We start from the raw sequence: 23654 nt of genomic DNA on the forward strand, positions 1-23654 counted from the left end.
ACCCCTGGTATTCTTGTCACCCTAACCACCACCACAGGCTGGCGCGAGAGATTCTATCTTCTCAATGACTTCACTCCTATCCTCCCGTGTCAGTTCTGTCCATTATCTCTAAATCAGATCCTAATTGCTGATGATCTAGACTATTTACAATGGTCTCCTAACAAATCTTTCTCTCTGCAGCTAAATCCAAGATCAAGGCTCCTACTCTAACTGAAAAATAAAGCAGGACTTACAGCATTCTCTTCTTCAAAAGTCTTATTTCCAAATCAGTTAAGCACTAACTCCCCAATCTGATATTCAAATCCTTCCATTATTTTTACTCAATTCAACTTGTATTGACCTCGGTTGGCGTTATCTCCTCCTGCTACACAAGCACACAGGATGCTCCAGCCAAACCAGCCTGCTTACTTCTCACTAAACACACGGTGTGCTTTTGTACCGCTAGGCTTTGATTCACCCTTTTGTCCACCTGGATTACCTTTCCCCTCTATCTGTGCTATTCTAAACCTTATCTTCCCAACGAATTTTACTTGCCGTGATAGTTTCGCTAACCCTCCACCACATGTGTTACAGGTATCTGTGCAGTTCTCCTATTTTCCTACTGGATTCTAAATTCTGCTAAAACAAAATTTTGCATTTGGTGAGCCCTTCTATGTGCCCACCTGTGCCAAGTGACTTGCACACATTATCTCACTGAACCCTCACAACAGTGTTGTCAGGCCAGGACTCTCCTCATTTTAACATTAAAGAAACTGAGACTCAGGGAGATTAAGTAGCTTGCCCAGGTCATGCAGCTGCTAAGGGCAGAATCAACTTCCACCCGCACACTCACTGTCTTAGGCCGTTCAGGCTGCTGTAACAAAAGTACTATAAAGTGGATGGCTTATAAACAACAGAATTTAATTTCTCACAGTTCTGGAGGCTAAGCCCAAGATCAAGGCACCCACCGCTTCAGTGTCTGATGAGAGTCCTCTTCTTGGTTCATAGGCAGCTATCTTTTGCTGGGTCCTCACGTGGGGGCAAGGGCTAGGAAACTCTCTGGGGTGTTTTTTCTAAGGGCATTCATCCCATTCATGAGGGCTCCATTCTCAGGACCTAAGTACCTCCCCAAGTCCTCATCTCCTAACAGCATCACCTTGGGGGCTTAGGATGTCAACATATGAATAGAGGGGGTGGATAGGATATAAGCTTTCAGTCTAAGGCACTCATGTTTGTATTACTTATGGTAGCCAGCACAGTGTCCATCACCCGCACTGCACTCAACCTGTGTGTGTGAGATTAAAATGTTTAAGAACGGTGTCTGTGTGTAGACCAAGACTCTAAGGAAAAGGGGAGTGGGGATTGAAACAGTAACGAATTTGGGTAACTCAAATGCCTGCTACTGAGTTACAGAGCTTTTGAAATAAGCATTGAAAGTGCATAGTTACTACACAGGATTGCAACTCCTCTTAAATACTCTCTGTCATTCATAGGCTAGTATTGTCTCCCTGATTTTATTGTCATCACCTCTGGATGATCTCTCTACTCTCTTGTATTCCCACAGCCTTCAGTGCATTGCTCGACTTACGGTGCCGGTACTTGTTGATTTCAATGTATGTGGGTTTGCACATGTGCACAGCAACTGGCTAGAAGACGTGGGTGTGTGATGCTGGGTGCATTCCTTCCCATCCTTTTCCCCTCAAGCAACTGCAGCCTGGATGCTTTCTTTCTCTGGGGAGAAGGCAGAACCGCTGACCCTTTAGCAAGTTGTCCCTCACAGAACAGGTGTCTCCCCCTCCTCTGGAGGAGAGGGGTATCTGGACACTCAGTGACAGAAGCGACCGACCAATGAGAAGTCAGGCTTCCGCAGCCGCACCAATGGGCGACCGGGGGCGGGCCCGGTTTCCTGGGAGCCAGGCGGGCCGGACTGGTCCTCCGGCAGCCGCGGAGTCTCTGGAGCTCACGCTCGCGGCGGCGGCTCCAGCGACTCCCGACTCCCGGTGTCTCCAGTGGCGGCGCCGTTCGCTTGCACGCGCTTCTCCTGGACACAGGGCTCGGGTACTTCCCGCTGCGGCGCAGATCCCCCGCGGCTCCGGCTCCGGCGGTGGCACGGCTCATGCCTCCGGGCTGAGAGTGCGCAGGTGGGCCGGCCACCGCGGGGAGATAGGCCCCCGGGGGCGGCGGCGGCGGTGGGACCATGGCCCGGAGACCGGGGGCGCCGGCTGCCTACGGGGAGGAGTTCTCCTTCGTCAGTCCGCTGGTGAAATACCTGCTCTTCTTCTTCAACATGCTCTTCTGGGTGAGTCTTAGGGGTCGCAGGGTCACTGGGCTGCAGGACACCCCCGAGGGTGGAGTGGGCTGCCTGCGACTGAGGAGGGGGCGCCCTGGGTTACCCGTTCCAAGGCGAGCGTGGTGAGCCTCACTACCTAGTTTTCCAGGCTGATGGCACTTTGGGGTAATTCATCCTGGGGAGGGACACCTCAGTGGAGCCCTATCTGGAGGGTTGTTGGATGGAGGGTATGCAAGGGGTTCATTAAAGACTTATGGGCATTCTCTGGGCATCGAATGAGGGTCCGTGTCAGGCCAAAGAGGTGGGTTTGAGCGGAAGATGCCGCTTTTCCAGTTGGAACAAGGCAGACCCACGGGTACGTTCATGACTGGGGGACTTTCGGGCCTGGGGACTAAGAGGCCCTGCTGGCAAATAAGAAAGAGGAAGGGGAAAACCCCGACCTTCCTTCCCCTTACCTCAGAGAGGACGGAAGGGGTTTCAGCTTCTTTTTTTGCAGGCCTCTGGTGCCTCTCCCCGCAAAGGCTGAGAAAGAACAGAAATGGCCTCAGGTGTGGATGTCTTTCCCGGCACTGTCCCAAACTTTGCCCCATCTTTCTCCAGACCACACTCCATTCCCTGGGGTCTGAGGGTCTTCAGCTTCTTTAAATAGGACCCTGTGTTGAGCTGAAAGGCCAGGGGTCTTTTCAGAATCTTCTGCTTGGGGGTGGAAAAGTAGCAAAAATACTGGGACTGGGGTTACCTGGATTTTCTTAACCACTCTGCCGTTAATTGTTGACTTGACTCACCCGGCCAGTCTGTTCACCCCTGTAGGCCTTAGTCTCTTTCTTCCTCCATAAGATCAAATCCAGTTTGATCAAGGATGGCAGAAATACTCTGCTGGAACGGAGGATCCAGCTGGACCAGATCTGAAATGCTAGTTCAATCCTGTTTCATGTCTACAGAGTCTCTGGGCCCTCTGGGTTTGAGAATATAGGGAGCTTCACCCCCATTCCCCTTTTCTCTTCCGGCTCCAGCTATACCAGAGCTGCTGCTCTAGCTACCCATTATGCCTGGCCCTTTCTGCCAGAGACCTAAAGTTCAGACTTACAGGAGGGAGTAATTATGAGTCTAAAATATGCTTCTGAGGAGAGGGAGCAGACCAGGCATCTGAGCCTGTTGTTGCAAAGGTTTCACAAGGGCTGTGGTGTGAAGAACAGACATGGAGTACAGAGGTGCTAGCCTGTTGGGACAAATGAGAAAAATCCCAGAGGGTGGTGATGACAGCTCACTCTCAGCCATTGTCCTGGGGAAAATGAAGTCTCAGTTTTAGAACTGTAAAAAAAAAAAAAAATTAGAAGGCAGTTTGCCCAGCACCTGCATTTTATATGTCAGAAAACTAAAGTACAGAGATGTTCACTGTTTTATCCAGGGTCCAACAGCTGGTTAGTAGGCTTGATCTGGCAATTTTTCTGCTAAACCACAGTGCCTCTAGGGGAAGTCCTCGGCCCAGATGGCTGACTGCTACTGTGACTGGGGCATTAGCAGTATTAGTAGTCAGTCAACCTAAGTTCCTGTGGTCTAGGTTCTGCTTTAGCTGGAGGTTAAGGGAGAACAGAAGAACATCTCACCACCACTCAGTCAGGGCTTGGGGATATCCTAAAGGAAATTCCCCACCTAAGGGCAAGTCCCAGAGAATCATTCTACATTGTCACTAAATGTGCCAGACCAATGACCTGCCGTACCCAGAGCCAGCGCTGGCATGGCAGGGACCTCAGATCACCAGGCTGACTTCCTCTATCAGCCAAGACTGCATCTCCTTCCAAGCCTATGGCACCATACCCTTATCTGTACAGGCCAGTGACAGCAACAGCTGGGCGCATCTGTTGCACTTGCGTTCATGGTCATTTTCTCGGACTTCCCCGCTCCACCCCACCGCCTCCGCCTTTTACCAGACAAATGACTTTGGGAGGCTGCAGCCAGGGAGAGAGTGTGGCTCCACAGACCCATTTACCTTGGCAAAATGCTTCGTTCAAGGTCAGAGGACCTGGCTAACTAAGCTGGCACCACGTCGAATTAGAGAAGAGCCCCTCTGTGGCCCTACTTTAGACTCATAAAGAGCCAGAGGCTCCAGAAATAGCACGCCAAAGGACGAGAGGCCCAGTTTCTTTCTGGCACCAACTTACTGTGTGACCCGGAGCCAATATATCTGTCTCTCTGTCCTTATTCTTTCTCCTCCAAAGGAAAACACTTTGCTGCTTCTGTGAACTATTTAAAGATGAATGCATTACTTTGGGGACTGTTTTCTTTCTTCAAGACCCGGGGCTGGATCTAAAGATGCATCTCTCTGTGTCCTGATATCCCAGGGACATTGACCTTCCCATGGGACAGTACCTTGTGGGTGTCCCTGAGCATCACTTCTCCCCCAGGCCCAGAGCTGCAGAGTTTCACTCCACACAAGTGCAGCTAGGGATGAAGGGCTGCTTCTCCAGATCAGGGTCATCTTTCTTCCCATCCCCCCTCCAGGGACTGGTTGCTGGGTTTTCCTTGTTGCAGGCTTCCGTCATCCTAATCACATTCCCTTCTTCTGCCCAGGAGGCACCCATGGTTGGGACTGTCGGCCCACTCCTTTTCCAAGCAGAGTGTTCTGGCCAGCTGTTGCAGGGGGGGCGGGGAGGGAGGCAGTGTATGGGTGGCGTTTGTGTCCATACCTGGAACACATTGAGAAGGTAGCCAGCACCGCTGGGGCTCATACTCGGTGATGGCGGTGGTGGCAGTGGCTACCTCTGCGGCTGCTCTAGGGGCCCTGACCCTTGGGGCATTCGGAGCCTGACTCGGAAAGCTTCTTTGGGACCAGGATCAATTGCTCCCCTTTCAAATTTCAAATCTCACTTTCCCTTTTGTCTGGGAGTTTTGATTTTCTCCCCAGAATCATTGGGATCCCATGGCTTGGAGTAGTTGCCCCAGAATCCCAAAAGTTGTATTTTGGTCTTTCAGTCAAGAAATAGCTGGCTTTCCTCACCTCCCTGTATCGGACCGCTCTGTGCGGAGGGAAGACTGGGGTGGTACGTGCTTTATCAGGCTCGTGCATACACTGGCAGGGACATATCAGCACTGCCCACAGCAGCTACCTCCTTCCCTGCTGGTCCTTTTCCCACTCGGGGCAACAGTGGGGGTGGCTTTTGAGTCAGAGTCCAGAAACTCAGGCCTCCGGCCCGTGTGTCTGCTCAGGCTTCCTAGGTGTCCGTGCCTCAGGGCTCCCACGGCACCTGTTATGTACTTTGATTGTCACGCCTCTTATCTGTGCCACGATGATGTGTTTATGTCTCCTTCTCTGGACTCAGGCTTCTGAGGGGGGACACTGTTTTCTGTACTTCTGGATTCTCAGGGCCTAGCTGTGTTTGGCAAAGAGTGGGTACTTATCAAACGTTTACTGGATGGCAAAGGAGAGAGCAGGCCCGACAGGGTGGATGCGCCATGCCCTTCCTCCCTCTCTCACGGACACTCGTCCGTCAGCGTGCAGCACAGCCTTAAGTGCCTGAGTGTTCCTGCTGGGGAGTGTCCAGCTGTGTTCTCTGCAGTGGGTCTCGTGGGCCTCTCAAGCCAGGACCAAAAAAATGACAGCCATCCTCCCCAGCATCTCTCAGGGACAAGCATAATTACCATCTATAACACCAGGTTTATTTTTTTTTTACTTTAATGCAGCACACGTGCAGCCCCATTCAGGTCTTCCTTAGGCTGATTCAGGACTCTGGCAAGGTGCCTTCTTCAAGAAACTCACTTTCTTGTCCAAGACCACTGTATTGGAATCCCCAGGGCACTCAGAATGCCCCAGACCGCCTGCAGCACCATCCGTTATAACCTAACTTAGAAGCCACGAGGAAATGACCAGGCATCAAGCCTGGCAAAAACCCCTCCTGAAGGGCAGGCACCCCTCCCTGCCACCCAGTACCCACCACACACACACACACACACACACACACCCCAAAATACACCAGGAGGTAGAACCCGAGTCCCCTCCCTTCCCCACAGACTAAGCAGGCTGCAATAAGTGGAATAGTCACATTCATTTTATTTAAAAAAAAAAGAAGAAAACCTCACAGACACAGACTACATGGTGATTACCAAAGGGAAAGGGAGGTGGGACAGGTTGGGGAGGGTAAAGGAGGAATAAATGGAGATGGAAGGAGACTTGACTGTGGGTGGTGAACACACAATACAACGTACAGATGATGTGTTATAGAACTGTACAGCTGAAACCTATATCATTTTATTAACCAATGTTACCTAGATAAATATTCTTTTTAAAACACCAAAAATGAAGACAAGGACCACACCCTTTGCTGTCAAATCACATGTGTGCCTTCTTAACTCTCCTAATAGCTCTGTTTGCCTTGTCCCAGGCAGGAAATCATGGACTTTGAGCAGGCTTTGAAAAGAATGAAAGAAACCACGTAGCACCTCTCGGGGTCTTCATAGCAGGCTATGCGCCAGGCCGGCCACTCCAGGGCCATGACTTTGAGTGTTTAGACTACCACGAGCCCTTGTGCTCTTTCCTTATCTGTTTGTAAACGTGGAAAACCAAAAGCAGCCACGGCCTAAGTAAGGAGCTAAAGGGTGGGCCCCAGACACTGGAGAGGAGAGAGCCCTGTGGGCTCCTCCGCTCCGACAAGACGATTCTGTTCAACCCCGAGGGAGAAAGCCAAGAGCCAGGTTCAAGTGGAAAGATGCTGCCTCAGAAACCCAAGAACAACAGTGCCCGGATGGTCACAAAAGGACTAACGTGTGGGACCCCGAGCCCGGCTTTAGGTCCAGCAGGCTGTGATTTCCTTGACACCATCCAGAAATAAAGAGAGAAAGGACTAAGAAACCCGAGGTGCAGACCCCACCCTCCCAGCGTTCCTGTGGGTAGGGACAGGAATTTGATTCCCGCAAAGGGAACCACTCAAATCCCAGCTGTCCTCCACCACAGCCTTCACAAGACGAGGGAAAGACATTTCAAGGAAGAGGAGAGGACCCTGAAACAGATCCGCCTACTTTATGCAGACTAGACTTTAGAATGTGGAAGACAGACAAGGCCAGGGCTTTCTCCGGGCCAGGGAGGGGGCAGTGGGGGTGGGGGGGTTGCTTTGTACAGTGATGCTGTCTTCCCCTTTCAGGGCATTGTCTTCCCCTTTCAGGGCACTGTTCCGGGGACTTCCCTGCTGGCACCACCGTCACCTCCTTCCTTCCCCCTGCTTTCCCCCGGTGCTATCTTCCTTCTCCCTGCCTGAGCCACACCCAGTTCAGAGATTACCAGCTGCTCCTCCAGAAGAACTGTAGGCAGCTTCCCCCACCTCACATGCCCAAGGTGAATGCACGTGTCCTGCGGGGGCAGTGAGGCACAGAGGGGAAGGCAGTCCTGTGGCTGAGGTCCTAAGGCTCTAGAGACATGCAGACCTGGGATCCAGACCCCCTTCAACCACTCACGGACTGAGTAAACCAGGGAAAGTTACTGGAATTCTCCCAACATCAGTTCTGTAAAATGGAGATACTAACGCCCTGTCGGGGGTGTGGTCAGAATTCAATGAAATCGTGTGTGTGAAGTGTTTAGATCTATGCCTGGCCCTTAGCACTCAACAAAATGTAGCTATTCCTCCTGTCGTTACAAATAGCTCCTAGGGCTCACCTGTTGGGGTTGGGCTTGCAGAGCTGGGATAAGTTTTTCTCCCAACAAGTGGCAAGTAGATGGGGATCAAGTCTAGGTCTGGGCCGACCTTGAGCCTAACTTCCTTCAGTCTTGAATCCCCTTAGCTCACATGCCTACTGTCAGCCAGAGGGAGACAATAATTACTGATGTCTTTATATTTTATAGTTTATATGAAGTCATATATATATATATATATATATATATTACATTGTGTGTGTGTGTGTGTGTGTGTGTGTGTGTAGCATAGGATCAGAGACCCCACTGTGGTCCCCGAGGGCCTTTCCCAGGTCATCTCTTCAGGGTTTGACACACCACCTTGGTCTTAAGGTGGCAGTGGGTTCCAGGAGCTAATTTGCCCATCATTACTGGCATTTGAGCACTAGATCCAGAAGAACTCTTGTTTGGGTCCTCACCTTGGGGCCCCCCAGCACTTCCTCTCTCAGCACCAAGGGCCCAGAAGTCGTTCCCTGGGGCCTGGAATAAGTGCTTTCTCACAAACATCACACTGTGATGCCTTTTCCCAATGTGCAGGGAAATAAAGTCAAGATAATGGAGACAATTTCATTTTTCTACCATGAACCTTATTACTACCTGTGGCTGCTTATCTGCCAGCAATTGCTCGCCGAAGGCAAACAGAAGAACACAAATAGCAACCAAATATTATGGAAAACTAGAAACCTATTTAGAGTGGTGCCTGTATCATTATTTGATGAGATGCAGAGACATATGTCTAACAGTCGCAGCGTCTGTTAGTAAATCGCTCCTTATTTCCATGGTGGAAATTATCTTGTGCTTCCTCACGTGACTCACTGAGAAGGACACGTTATTCCTGTCAGATTCTTGTCAAAAATGTGTCATCTGATTGGAATTGTGAGGAAGCAATCAGATAAATCCAAATCGAGGGACATTCTGCCAAACAACTGGCCTGGACCTATCAAAAACATCAGTGTCAAAAAAAACCCCACATCAGAACAAGTGTTGGCAAGGATGTGGAAGAACAGGAGCCCTCATACATTGCCGGTGGGACTGTGAAATGATGTAGCCACTGTAGAAAAATGGCTTGGCAGCTCCTCAAAAAACTGAATGTACTTTAAACGGTTAATTTTTGTGGTATATGTATTTTACCAGGATTATTTCAAAGTCAGTGTCTTGAAAGACCAAAAAGTAAAGAAAAAAAGTTACAAAACAGTTCTAGGCTAAAGGATACTTGACCCCCTAAACGCATGATCCTTGATTGGCTCCTGGGTCCGAAAAAAGAAGAAAACAATGATAAAGGACATTATCAAGATAATAGTGAAAAGTTAAATATGGACTGTAAATTAGATGGCAATAATAGCATACAGTATTAAAGTTTAAGAAAAAAATAGTTTTTTTAAATCCTCACCCAAGGATATATTTATGGATTTTAGAGAGAGAGTAATGGAGAGAGAGAGAAACATTGATGTGAGAGAAAAACATTGATCCGCTGCCTCCCTTATGTGCCTCTCCTGGGGACTGAGCCCTCAGCCCATGCACATGCCCTGATCAGTTAAACCCACAGACTTCTGGTGCACAGGATGATGCTCCAATAAACTGAGCAACCTGGCCAGGGCCAGATTTGCTTAAACTGCAATTCTCTTGCATGGAATCACCAAAGTGTAAGGCAGCAGATCTTAAAATCGTTCCAGTGACAGAGCACTGGAAAGCTACAGCGTTCTGTTGCTATACCCTATACTATTTATTTTTATTTTCTTTAAAGATTTTTATTTACTCTTTAGAGAGAGGGGGAGGGAGAAAGAGAGGGGGAGGGAGAAAGAGAGGGAGAGAAACATCAATGTGTGGTTGCCTCTTGAGCTCCCCCTACTGGGGACCTGGCCCAAAACCTAGGCATGTGCCCTGACTGGGAATTGAAGCAGCGACCCTTCGGTTCGCAGGCTGGCACTCAGTCCACTGAGCCACACAGCCAGGGCTACCCTATACAATTTTGACATGTTAAATTCTTTTCTTAGCCCTGGCCAGGTAGCTCAGTTGGTTGCAGCATGGTCCCATACACCAAAAATTGCAGGTTTGATTTCCAGTCGGGACACATGCCTAGGTTGCGGGTTCAGTCTCTGGTTGGGGCATGTACGAGAGGCAAACTGATCAATGTTTCTCTCTCACATCCGTGTTTCTCTCTCTCCCTTCCTCATATATCCTTGGGTGAGGATTTTTTAAAAATCCGATATTAAAAAATGAGGATTTATAAAACTAATAAATCAGGGGTGGCTATTTTTAAGTATACTTTATTTTTTTTAGAACAGTTTTAGCTTTAGACAAAAATTGAGAAGGCAATACAGAGAGTTTCCATGGACCCCACATCCAGGTTCTCTCATTAGTAACATCTTACACAAGTATGATATATTTGTAACGATTAATGCAGCATCGTTATCATTAAGGTTCGTACTTTATTCAGGTTTTCTTAGTTTTTACTTAACACCATCCAGGATAACTAATTTCGTTGAGTTGTCCTGTCTCCTTAGGTTCTTCTTAGCTGTGACAGTTTCTCAGATTTTCCTTGGTTTTGATGACTGTGACAGTGTGGAGGAATGCTGGTTACGTGTATTGTAGAATGTCCCTCTGGTGGAACTTGACTGCCGTTTTTCTTCTGGTTTTACTGGGGTCATGGGTTTGGGAGGGCAGACCATGGAGGTGAAGTGCCATTTCCGTCACCTCCTATCGCGCACCCGCGATTTCTCTGTGTCCACGTTGCCTTGGATCAGGGGGCGGAGACGCGGAGGGCCAGGCTTCTCTGCTGCGAAGTCATCCCCCGCCCTTTTCCGGACTGCGCTCTTTGGAAGGAAGGCACCCTGTGCAGGCCACACTTCGGAGTGGGGAGTCACGCTCCACCTCCTCGAGAGAGCAGCCGGTTTCAGCACAAGTTTTTTGGAATTCTCCTGCATGGGAGACTTCTCTTTTATCTCCCCATCTGTTTGTTTATTAAGTCATTCATATCCGTATGGACCCATGGATATTTATTTTATATTTGAAGTAATAATTCCATACTTCTTTATTTTGATGTGCCTTTGATGTGCACATCAATACAAGGTTTTATTTGGGGTTGGGTTTGGTTTTTTTTTGCTTGTTTTTGAGCATTTCCTTACTTCCTTGTACTACAAGATGCTCCAGGCTTATCTTGCACATTTCCTGCCCCAGTTCTAAAGCCAGCCACTTTCCAAGAGGATGACTATTTTCATTTTTAGATTACTTATCTTACATATGGATAAAGGTACTAGTGCAGGCAAATTATTGTATATAATTTGATCAACAACTCTTCAGGAACATGCCTTTTGCTGGACTCAGCTATTTTGAAAAAAAATGTATCTAGTTTTTAAGTTTCCAGTGAGATTTCATTCTAGCCAGAATATGAAAAGCCATTCTAAGAAGTGTCTTTATCCCCATCCTCAATATGAAAGGAGGTCATTGGTGATACTGTGAGGTGTTTTGTGGCAAAGATATGTAGTGGAAAGAGTACCAGAGATTGGCCCTGGCTGGTGTGGCTCAGTGGATTGAGCCCTGGCCTGCAAACAGAAAGGTTGCAGGTTCAATTCCCAATCAGGGCACATGCCTGGGTTGCAGGCCAATGTTTCTCTCCCTCTTTCTCCCTCCCTTCCCTTCTCTCTAAAAATAAATAAATAAAATATTAAAAAAGAGAGAGTACCAGAGATTGGACACTGGACTTAGTCCCAATATTGCCACTGCACCCAGGTGTGCTTGGTGAAGCATCACGCCACTCTTTCTGCCTCCTCTATAAAAAGAGGTGAGTGGTGGACCTCATTTCTAAGGTTCTGTTCAGTTCTAAAATGCTCTCCTATTAACAACAGCAGCTTTGAGGAATTCAGGGTGGGAGATGACAGGAAGAGAAGCATGAAAGGGCAACTTGTGACTCCAGGAGAAAGAGGCAGCAAATTGATGACTGAAGTGCAGAATTTTAGAGTTAGTTAATGAGCACCAGGTAAGTGGTCTCATTAATGACCATATTAAATATTAATGATCATATTAAAGCCTTAATCTTGACTGTAATGTAGCCCGTAGCTACAGTTCCAGATCCTAGGGTGAGTGTGCTTTAAACTGTGGTTCTCAGACTTGGCTGCGCATTGAAGTCACCTGGAGCACAATCAGAACCACAGAGGGGTCCGGCAGAAGTCATGCCTGCTTGAGCGTGGTCGGTTGGGTAATAATATGGGTGTAATAATTTATAGTCCTAATTTGAACGTTTCAACTAAAATGTCACATGGTGTGCTTGAGTGTGATGTTGTCAGGTTACAGAATTCCATGCTTATGATTCTGTAATAAAAGATTTTGTGCTACAAAAGGGGTGTTATGTGTGCTGCACCCTCTATTGTTGCCTAAGTCCTAATGCCAGAGATTCAGCTATACTTGTTTTGGGGTATAGCCTCAGGAGGTTTTTTGTGTGTTTTTTTAAGGTTTTATTTGTTTATTTTTAGAGAGAGGAGAAGGGAAAGAGAGGGAGAGAAATATCAATGTGTGGTTGCCTCTTGTGTGCCCCTTTACTGGGAACCTGGCTCACAACCCAGGCATGTGCCCCGACTGGGAATCCAACTGGCAACCCTTTGGTTGAGTGCAGGCTGTGTTCAATTCACTGAGCTACACCAGCTGGGGCTCAGCTTCAGGGGTTTTTAAGTTTTCCTGCCCCAACCCCATTCTGCTGGCAGCCAAGGTGGAGAAGCTCTGCTTTAGCCCGTAGATGCTCTTGCCGCTCTCCCACTAACACACGGGTCTCTTTAAGGGCAGGAACCATATCTTCCTCACTTTTGCCATCTTCAGAGTACCTTGTACAGAGCAGCTGCTGAATTGGTTTTGGATAGTGTATTAATTTCCTATTCTTGAAAGATTTTCTTTATTTAATTTTAGAGAAAAGGGGGGGAAGGAGAAGGAGAGAGTGTGAAACATTGGATTGGTTGCCTCTCGAACGCCCCCAACCCGGGACCGGCTGTCAACCAGGCATCTGTCCTGACCAGGAAACGAACCAGCCGGTGACCCTTTGGCCTTGGGAGGACACCAGCCCACGAAGCCATACCAGCCAGGGCTGTATTATTTTCCTATTGCTGCTGTGACAAATTACCACAAACTTAATGGCTTAATACAACACAAGTTAACTTTCTTACTGTCCTGCAGCTCAGAAGTCCAAAAGAAGCTCTCATTGGCCTAAAATCAGGGTGTCGCAGGGATGGTTTCTCCTGGAGGCTCTGGGAGAGAACCCGTTTCCTCGCCTTCTCCAGCCTTTAGAAGCTGCTCGCATGCGTTGGCTCAAGGTGGCACGTCACCCCAACCTCCGCTTCCATCATCACACAAGCCTTCTCTGCCCCTGACCCTCTTGCCGCCCTCTTACAAGGTCCCTTGTGATAATATGGGGCCCAACCGGATAATCTCCCCATCTCCAGACCCTTCACTAAATCATGTTTGCAAAGCCCCTCGTGTCACATAAGGCAGTGTAGTCACGGGTCCTGGGAATCAGTACAGGACAGCTTGGGGAAGACGCGGTTCTACCTGCCACCAGGAGAGACCGAACACCTGTGACGGCTCCAGGCCCACCTGTGGACTTGTTGCCTTGTGATACGAGGCATCTCTTTACCTGCCCTTTCTTGTTTTAGCCGTGTTAGGATGTCATCAGAGACTATCTTTACGGAAGATTGTACACCCTTGTGAAAATTTAACATGTGAAGAAATGGTGAGGCACCTGAACACACTAGAAATAAAGAGCAGATATGTATTTTTATTTTTATTTATTTACTTTTAAATATATAGCTGTTGATTTGAGAGAGAGAGGAAGGGGGAGAGAGAGAGAGAAACCTCAGTGTGAGAGAGAAAAATCGGTCGTTTGCCTCTGTACACGCCCCGAGTGGGGATTGAACTTGGAACCTAGGTACATGCCCTGACTGGGGATTGATCGAACCCGCAACCTTTTGGTGAACAGGATGATGCCCCAACTGAGCCACCGAGCCAGAGCAAAACAGCATTTCAAAATATGACTAGTCTGTTCTTATCAGGCCTGCAATGAAAAGACAAAAAGAACCGACCAGATACGTATTTTTAAATGATTCAGTAAAGTGATATTCTGCACCGTAATTGCCTGTGGTGTTCCAAGGGCAGGCAGAGACGCCCAGTCACTCTGGCAAAGGGCTGTGCCTCTGGGCCCAGGGGATGACTGGATCTCTGTGGTGTGGTTTTCTGGCCGCCCACCACCCCCTCAGCCCCCCACTGCTCCCTGAGCCTGCCTGTGCTCGGGACAGGAAGCCAGTTGGCATCTCCAGCCGCACTCTCAGGTCTGCAAGCAGCTCCCTGCACAACGGGCGTGAGGGCCAGCAGATAATACATCTGGCCCTGAGTCAGAGACAGTGTCAGATGATTGAGGGGTAAGGAGAGGGGACTGTGCATGCAGGCGGAGAAGGGTCCTGAATGATACGGTCTTTCCCATTTCCCTGGGAAAGATAAGGGTAGTTTCCCATTTACTGCTGAATGCAACAGGTGGCAGGGGCCCCTGAGGAAAAAAATGTCTTTCTACAGAGGGATTAGTCTGACCCTATTACCTGCTATAAGTAATTCCCTTCTCCCACGGAAGTCCCAAGATGGCTCTTTCCGGCTGGTCTGTGTCTTGTAGGACAGTGGAGTCTGGCCAGCCATCTCCCTCACTGAGCTGGCCAAGTCCCTGCTGCTGAGAACTCCCTCCGGCCAGGGCTTGGCTCCAGCTATTGCCATGGTGATAGCCAGCTGCCGCGTAGCACTAGCCTGGGGACTGGGCACAAAGAAAGGGTGGCCCAGGGATGTGTAAACTGGGCAGCCCAGCATTCCTAGAGGCCTGGGGGGTGGCAGGAAGGCCCCTTTGGGACCCCTGGGAGTCTCTGATGGGGTTGCTCAGGACAAAGTCAGGAAGCTCGAAAGGCCTCCATGCCTCCACTCCTCCACACCGTAATCAGGGTTTATAAAGGTAAAGGTTCCTTTGTCAAGGGAGTTCTACTTTTTTTACACACATACACCTCCATGCATGCATTCCTTCACTTCGGTATGCATTTTCATTCTTGCATCTGACACCATATTGACCTTGAAGAGAGAGGCCTGGGAGTGTGCATCTACTTAGTCCTGCTTCAGTGTTAAGACCGCCCTTTGATGTACCTGGGCTAGAATTCACAACTTCATGGAGTTTCTACGTGACCCAGGGCAAGTCCGTTAACTCAGTAATGGTAGGTAATAGTTATTGTCAGGCATTGTGGTGCCTGCTTGCCATGCATTATTTCATGTTCGCCTAATTTTTTAAATGGAGTTGTTTTTCATTCCCATCATCAGATACGGAAACTGAGTCTCGAGATTGGTCCAGCATGGGCCCAGGTCTGAGTCACTCTGAAGCCCAGGCTCTGAACCACTGTTATTAACTAACCTTGTAAACTGTAATTTCCTCATCTGTAAAATGGGGATAACAGCTACCTCGCAAGATAACTGTGCTGTGAGGAATGAATGAGATGATCTTGGTAAAAGCTCTTCATGGAGGTAAAGCGCTGACAGATACTACCAACTGTGTCGCTGGAGAGGAGAAAGACGCTCATCTCTTGGTCCCGGGGAAGTCCTCTTGCCCTCCTTCAAGGCCACTCTGTGGCGATCAGTCGTCTGATTTCCAAAGTCTCAGGGTCTGGCTGGTTCCCTGTCTCCCCAGGTGATTTCCATGGTGTTGGTGTCTGTAGGCGTCTATGCTCGGCTGATGAAGCATGCAGGTGAGCTGTAGGTCCCCCTCCCCCTCCCCAAGGCTCCTGCCAGGCCCCTTCCAGCTCTGCCCCTTGCCCCCGTTAGCCCTGTACCACTCGTTCCCACATAAGCTACGGGGCCAAAGGGGGCAGCTGCCCTCTTGCCGAAGCCTGGTAGCTTGTTCCCGCGCCAGTTCACATTTCCCGGAGCCCTCACAAATCTTCCAAATATACCTGCCTCGTAGGCTGAGGAAGCGTCTAAGGCAGAAGGTAGGGCTCTGGGAGCAGAGAGCAGTCCCAGGCTTCAGCCCCTCCCTCCCTCCATCCTGGAGTAACTCAACCTCCATTCCTGTCCCAGTGCACGAAGTCTCCAGGAAACGATTGGCGAGGCCGGTGAGCCTAATGCCCTTCTAATTCTTTTCTGGAGCGAAAGTGGGACCTCCTCTCCTGAGCCAAGGAAGAAAGGCTCTTACTTTGCTCCTCAAATTAAATGCCTCAAACCCTGCTGGGCCCTTCCTGTTCCCCCGGTGGGAGGGCAGTACTGCCTCCCCATACTCTTCACCCAGCCGCACTGGACGGCTCCCCACTAGGGGAGGAGGAGAACATCTGGGGGGCACCCTCCACCCACCCGTGGGTGCCGCCCTGAGCCGACACCAGGCTCAGACTGAGAGACAGCCCCTTCCCCCAGAAGCAGCCTTGGCCTGCCTGGCAGTGGACCCAGCCATCCTGCTGATCGTGGTGGGCGTCCTCATGTTTCTGCTCACCTTCTGTGGCTGCATTGGATCCCTCAGGGAGAACATCTGCCTCCTGCAGACGGTGAGTGGTCAGGGGCCCCACTAGGAAGACCCTGGCCCCCTCCTCCCTGCACCTCGCAGCCTCCCAGTGCCATTGCTGCAGCCTTTCAGTTTCCTCTGCCCCACCCTACCCCCAATGTGCTGAGGGTAGGGGTCGTTGCTGTCCACTCCTCACCGTACAGTTCAGCCCAGGTGACCCAGCACAGGGTGACCACCCCCAGACAGCATCCCAGAGGCAGCAGCCTTTACTGTGCCGGGGTCAGCTGGGAGAAGTGCCCTGTGCCCCCTCGGTACTTCCTGTGTCCTGGGAGGGGCTACTGCCCAACGTGGTAACAGACTGTCACTCTTTCGGGCCCTGTCCCCGCAGTTCTCGCTCTGCCTCACCATCGTGTTCCTGCTACAGCTGGCTGCTGGGATCCTGGGCTTCGTCTTCTCAGACAAGGTACTGTTGGGAGCCCAGGGCCCTCAGGTGTGACCCAGGGGAGGAAGGGAAGGTTCCTGCCTGACTAGTCAACCACAGCACTCCTTCCCCTCAGAAGCATCACCTTCGGGACGAATGAATGGCCTTTAGAGTCACCATATTTAAAGAGGGTTTCAAGAATGTGGGGTGTTCCTCTCTGGCAGCCTGAGAGGCCAACAGGAAAGTGAATCCTGTGACCACAAAGTTAAAATCATCTGCAAACTTAGTGGCAGATGATTTGGGAAAAACTCAGTTGCCAAGTGGTTCACAGACAATGTGAAAAAAACCTTCAATTATTTGGGTAAAAAGGTGTTTATTGGAATAAATGGAAGGAAGGAAGGAAGGAAGGAAGGAAGGAAGGAAGGAAGGAAGGAAGGAAGGAAGGAAGGAAGGAAGGAAGGAAGGAAGGAAGGAAGGAAGGAAGGAAGGAAGGAAGGAGGAAAGTAAACATTTCAAGATTTCGAAAGGTGCTCACCATATCTGGACACGATCTGCCATTCACTGATAGAATTCCTTTCCCACAGGGCAAATCATTGTAGGGGACAAGTATAGGACCATTGGTAGGGAGCTCTGGGAGAAGTAGCGGAGCAAGAAGGAAGAGAGCATGGCAGAAACTATGAAGTTGAGAGCCACGGAATCCCTCAGCATGTCCTAGTCCTGGTTTAGTAAAATCCTCAAATGATCGTCGATGTAGATGTTTTGTTTAAAGAGAAGTAATTCTCTTCTGTCCACTAGAGGGCAGTGCCTCAGCTCAGGAAGCCTTTCTTAGAAAAAAGTTTCTCACCAAGTATTTTGTGGTAACAGTATTCAGAAGTAGATAAATACAATATTTGATTATCATGAAATGTGGCCCTGTGAAGTGACAACAGCAAGTCCAGTGGTACCTGAGGGCCCGTGGATCGATGGGCTTCAGAACGGGCTGCCTTCCATCACTGGGACTTGGTTCCGATTTGAAGACTAATTTAAATAAATAAGGTTGACCACTGTCTACTGTTATTTCTGCAGGAGGAGCAGGTTAGGGTTTAGCCCTGTGTTCTGATTCCCTACTCATGTTTCTGGCAGGCACGAGGGAAAGTGAGTGAGATCATCAATAATGCCATCGTACACTACCGAAATGACCTGGACCTGCAGAACCTCATTGACTTTGGCCAGAAGGAGGTACGGGCTAAGAGGTGGGCTGGGGGGCAGCTAGTAGTCTGGAGGGCTGTGAGCTCAAGTCAATGCCATCCCAAGAGAGGCTTCGCTCTCCAAGCCTGTGGGCTTTTTCTTTCTTTTTTTTTTTTTCCTCACCCGAGGACATTTTTTTATAGCTCTTTTATAAGAGAGGAAGGGAGAGAGAGAAATGTGGACTGGTTGCCTCCAGTATGTGCCCCGACCAGAGATCAAACCCACAACCTTTCGGTTATGGAGTGACACTCCAACCAACTGAGCCACACCGGCCAGGGCTGTGGGCTTTTACGTGACCTACCAGGGCAATGGATTCTGGGAAGGCGGTTGGAAAAATAAAAACATCCATGCAGAGTGCTTTCCAAGCACCTTTAAGGACACAGAACAGTGTCTACAGCAATCTAGCACTCGTGTGAAACAAGAGGGAGGTAGGAACACGTACTCATATTTGTGAAAGGAACCCAAAAGGATATGTAAGAAACCATTATAAGTGGTTGCTTATAAGGGGATGAGGAACTGAGATTTTTTAATACTTAGAAGTTAAATTTTTAAAATTGTGATAAAATATACATAACCTAGAATTTACCATTTTAACCATTTTTAAGTCTGCACATCTGTGACTCTAAGTACATTCCCATTACCATACAACCATCATCACCACCCATCTCCAAAACTTTTGCAACTTCTCCAACTGGAACCCTGTACCCATGAGGCAGTAACCCCCCATTTCCTCCTCCCCATCTGTTCTACTTTCTGTCTCTATGAATTCGACAACTCTAGTACCTCCTACAAGTGGAATCACATGGCATTTTTCCTTTGTGAGTGGCTTATTTTACTTAGCATAATGTCTTCAAGGTTCATCCGTAATTGCAGGATGTGTCAAAATCCCCTTCCTTTTTAAGGCTGAATGATATCCCATTGTATATATACGAGGTCTGTCTGACAAATGTCCAGGCATTGTTAATATAAGGAGAATGGTGTGCTCAACATTGATGGAACCTGGCAGCCAAGGAGAGTGGACTGGAATGCGCATGTGTGAACAGTGATGACTTCACTGTACCAGTCAGTGGGGGTGGTAGATACCACTGAGTGAGCATGTGTACTGTGTGGCCATCACATTCAAAGTGACTGAGCAAGACGAAAAAGGAATCTGCATCAAATTTTGCATGAAGCTTGAACATTCCCCGGTGGAAACTATTCAGATGATTCAGAAGGCTGCAGCTGTGGGCAACTGGTGATTGGCAGCTTCATCACAACAGCACACCCACTCATGTGTCACGTCTCATGCAGTTTTTCTGCAAAACATCAAATCACCCAGGTGACTCAATCCCCCTACAGCCCAGATTTGGCGCCCTGTGACTTCTGGGTTTTCCCAAAACTAAAATCACCATTGAAAGGGAAGAGATTTCAGACCGTCGATGAAATTCAGGAAAATACAACGGGGCAGCTAATGGCGATTGGGAGACCTGTGTGAGGTCCCAAGGTACCTACTTTGAAGGGGACTGAGGCATCATTGTCCTATGTACATTGTTTCTTGTATCTTCCTCAGTAAATGCCTCTATTTTTTCATAGTACATGACTGGGTACTTTCTGGACAGATCTCGTATACTACACTTTTGTTTTCTGATGCACACTTGAGTCACTTCCAACTTTTGGCTATCGTGAAAAATACTGCTATGAATCAAAAGCTAAATTTTAAGTAAAAGTGCACTTGAGACCAGTGCTGAGTTCCCCTTCCCATGGCTCAGCAGACACTGACCGAATCCTGCTTGCTTTCATGGAGTAATGATGGGCCCACAATACTGAAGGTTCTCTTCCTGTGTTTTCTCTACATTAACATAAATATTTGCAGCACTGAAGCTCTGATTATTTTGGTCAGTATTTCTGAACGCCTCCTTTTGCCAGGCTCTATGATATGCAGGACTGCAAAACAAGAAACTGCCCTCACAGAGCTCCTAGTGTAACATGTAAAACCATATATGTGTGTATGGCTGTGGCAAGTTATAACAAGGGATACAAAGTAACAGAAATTGAGAAGGGCCCTGGCCACGTTGCTCAGTTGATTGGAGCATCGTCCTGTGCACCAAAAGTTTGCAGATTCCATCCCTGGCCAGAGCACATACCCAGGTTTCAGGTTTGATTTCTGGTCGGGGTGGGTAAGGGAGGCAACTGATTCATGTTTCTCTCTCCCTCTCCTCTTCCTCCTCGCTCTCTTAAAATCAATAAACATATCCTCAGGTGAGGATTAAAACAAATTAGAAATTAAGAAGGAAAACTTCTTCACCGGAAGGCCACTGAGAAACTCAATCTCATGTTTCAAGGTTATCTATAAACACAACCCAAACCTACACGTGGAAGCTTTCCGTAGACCTCTGTCTGCTCTGAGAATTCTCCCGGTCACCTCAGTGAGAGGGTGGGCGGTCCCTAACTCTGTGGCGGACTTTGTTGCAGTTCAGTTGCTGTGGAGGGATTTCCTACAAGGACTGGTCCCTGAACATGTACTTCAACTGTTCAGAAGACAACCCCAGCCGGGAACGCTGCTCTGTGCCTTACTCCTGTTGCTTGCCCACCCCCAACCAGGTGAGCACACTTCGAACTTCCTTTCCTCCCGGGCAGTGATCTGAGTGACTTCGTGATTAGGGCCCCTGCAAGTGGGAATCCCCATCCCCTAGCGTAACTGATCAATTTCCTTGCACAGCTGTCGCATGTTGCTCTTCACCCCAATCCGATGTCTTTGTTAACCTCTGACTCCTGTAGCCCACATGGGGTTCAGAGTGGGCAGGTCTCTAAGTCAAGGGGAACTGGACTTGGCTCTCTCAGAGGAGGGAAGCTCTCAGATTTCACAACTGTCCAGGCAGCATCCCCCACATAAATTCTCTAACAATTTAGGAGTTTAGGAAGGGTGGGAATCCCATCCGCTAGGGCCTGCAAGAAAAAGTTATCGGAGTGAGAGTCCCATTTGGCTTTTCAACTCTCTCCCCAGGCAGTGATCAACACCATGTGTGGCCAAGGCATGCAGGCCGTCGACTACTTGGAAGCTAGCAAAGTCATCTACACCAATGGGTGTATTGACAGACTGGTCAACTGGATACACAGCAACCTCTTCTTACTTGGCGGTGTGGCACTGGGTCTGGCCATCCCCCAGGTAACTCACCCTGCAGGACGTGTGTGTCCCACAGTTCTGCAAAGACTCCTTTGTTTGGGGGAGGGCAGCTGGGGATCCGCTAGGGTGTCAGGCACTGACATTGCTGAGGAACAAGGGATGAGAGGGTGCTGACCAGACTGGGGAGACTGAGCCGGGGAAAACACAGGCACTGCTCACTGCTGAGGGCCCCATCCTTCTTGCCTCCCCCAGCTGGTGGGAATCCTGCTGTCCCAGATCCTCATGAATCAGATCAAAGATCAGATCAAGCTACAGCTCTACAACCAGCAGCACCGGGCGGACCCGTGGTACTGAGAATCCATCCTGCACCTCCTCACTATGGCAACAGGCGAGCCTCCTCACCAACAGCAGTGGGTACATCTCTCAGCACCCAGTGGAGATTTGGATTCCAGCCCCCTCCCCCAGCAACAGCCCAGTGGGAAGAAGCAAGCTCCTGGCAGGCAGAAGGCAGGTGCCCAGGTGGCTCAAGTCTCTGGAGGATATGTCTCCTCTCCCCTTCCTAGCCTTCAGCATTGCTGGAGAGTTATTTTGTATTGTTTCTAATCTTACTTATTTGGGCTCATGTTTAAGTTTTGTCTGGGCAGAGGTGTTTGGGAACAGCAGTTGCCAAAGTCATGGGGGTTCAGCTGCTGCTTTTCATGGAGGCACTGTAACTGACAGCTCTACTAAGGCCGCTTCTGAGCTTGACAGACACACTCAGATTCCAGCTGTGTCCAGCAAGACCTGGCTGGAGAGTGGACACAGCAGCCCTGCCTGGAGCCCAACTGGCATGATATCAGCTCCATAAGGGAAGGGAATGAAGCAGGCCATGAGCTTGGAGGTCGGCTGGGGACAGTGGCATGTGTTGGGAAGCAATGGAAGGCGATATGTTTACTAAATGCCTGCCCTGCCATCCTCCTAGGTAGTCAGAGTGAGGTACATCCTGTCCCTCCCTCGTTTCCATGGAAACATGGCAGCAAGAGCAAGGGGGAGAGCCCAGCCAAATTCATCCCTCTTTTCCCCACCCCCTTTGAAAAATGTTTGGGACCATAGTCTCTGTATTATGCACCCAGTAGAGGTGGTACTGAGCCATAGCGCTTTTGAATTCCTCCCATCTGGCCCTCCTTCTCCAGCAAGTGGAGTTTCTTTAACCTTGGCAGTGTGCAGAGGAGGCGAGGTAACATCCAACCGCCCCCTCCCCCTTTCCCCTGCACCAGAGCTCACTATTTCTACAGTGTAAAAAGCAGGGATCTTGCTGGGGCAGGGGGAGCCAGAAATGGCAATAAAAGTTTGTTGACCTGGGCTAGGCTGGACTCCGTGAATTTTCCATTCTGGCAACCAGAAGGGGAGGGGTAGAGGGCCTTGCCCATGGGCCCTCCCTCCCGCAGGGGGCTGGAGGCTCCCCTATGTGCCACCGTACCGCCTGGCCCCGTCTCCTTCGCTCAGATGCGCTACTCCCCTCGCACAACCCGCGCTCCGTCCAAACGAGGTCGAAAAATCCCAATTCTGATCAGGGGATGTGTTGATTTCATCCCAAAACTTGATGCTATTTTTTTCCGAACTAAAGTGAACTAAAATTAATTTGCCACCTAAAACTTTTAGGATGGGAGTAGGTCACGATACGCCTGGAAATCAGGGTCTAGCACGCTCTCTGGAGGAGACAGGAATGAGGAGGGGAAAGGCCATCTCTTCACTTCCAGGCTTGCCCCTCTAAGCCCCCTTCCGTCTTTACCTGAAGGAGCTGGTTACCACTGCCCATCTTGCTTTGGGAAGGATTCGGAAAAAAAAAAACAAAACAAAAAAAACTTCTGAGCAAGGAGTGGGGGCTTCCTCACTCCCAGAGCTGCTCAACAGTGAGGGCGGCAAGCAACGAGGCCCCGGGGCGCAGCAGGGGGCGGGGCCGGGGCGGCCCAGTCCAGCGCAGTGGGTGGTCCTCGCCCCGCCAGCTGCCCGAATCCACTCCCCTACCCTCCCTGCCCGGAGGAGCGGGGGGTTGAGCTACTCAATCCCACTGTGTGGCGAGTGTCCCCCGAAGTCTCCAAGACGTCCCCTGCTCTCAGGGGGCCCAGACTAGGGAGCTGGCCCGGCCCTGGAAAGGACTCGAGAGAATCCCTCCTGCACTGGGGAGGCAGACCCGAGTTCGCTCCCCGCCCCCAGTTTCCCCAAAGCGAGCCTTCTGCTCCTGGGAGGGCGCCTTTCCAGCAGCCGCCTGGGGCCCCCGGCCAAAACTGAGTTCCAGCTAGTAACAGAATGGAAAGAAAAAAACAAAATCATCACAAATAAAAAAATTAAAAGTAAGGGCCTTTTATTCTGGGAGAGAAGAGTTATAAAAGCACGCTTTCTTAATGCCAGAGAGCGTATTTTATCCTTTGTCTTCTTTTCGTGGCGTGGGCCCAGAAGCCCGTGTTTTGGGCCAGGACTTGGGCGAATGCATCTTTGCAGTTC

General features: G+C 49.6%; 1 protein-coding gene across 2 annotated transcripts; it reads left to right on the plus strand.

Annotated features, from left to right (window-relative positions):
* The first annotated feature begins 1911 nt into the window (after positions 1-1911).
* TSPAN33 (tetraspanin 33) lies at positions 1912-22515 on the plus strand. 2 transcript variants are annotated; one of them, XM_036010897.1, is made up of 8 exons: positions 1912-2278; positions 15619-15676; positions 16338-16462; positions 16808-16882; positions 17963-18058; positions 20519-20647; positions 21051-21212; positions 21423-22515. In XM_036010897.1, exons 1-8 carry the CDS (start codon positions 2177-2179, stop codon positions 21522-21524), a joined length of 849 nt encoding a protein of 282 aa, XP_035866790.1. In that variant the 5' UTR covers positions 1912-2176; the 3' UTR covers positions 21525-22515. The 2 variants fall into 2 exon arrangements, with proteins under 2 accessions (XP_035866790.1, XP_028381416.1); XM_028525615.2 differs by having other exon boundaries at positions 1913-2278; positions 16335-16462.
* The last annotated feature ends 1139 nt before the right edge of the window (positions 22516-23654 follow it).

Source organism: Phyllostomus discolor, chromosome 10 (genome assembly GCF_004126475.2).
Source record: "Phyllostomus discolor isolate MPI-MPIP mPhyDis1 chromosome 10, mPhyDis1.pri.v3, whole genome shotgun sequence".
Taxonomy (NCBI): domain Eukaryota; kingdom Metazoa; phylum Chordata; class Mammalia; order Chiroptera; family Phyllostomidae; genus Phyllostomus; species Phyllostomus discolor.

Bases quoted from the DNA above. Each gene is read 5' to 3' on its own strand.
- TSPAN33 (XM_028525615.2), top strand. From the start codon at position 2,177: ATGGCCCGGAGACCGGGGGCGCCGGCTGCCTACGGGGAGGAGTTCTCC. The intron at 16,463-16,807 runs GTGAGTGGTCAG...CTGTCCCCGCAG, and splicing joins ACATCTGCCTCCTGCAGACG to TTCTCGCTCTGCCTCACCAT. The intron at 21,213-21,422 runs GTAACTCACCCT...TGCCTCCCCCAG, and splicing joins TGGGTCTGGCCATCCCCCAG to CTGGTGGGAATCCTGCTGTC.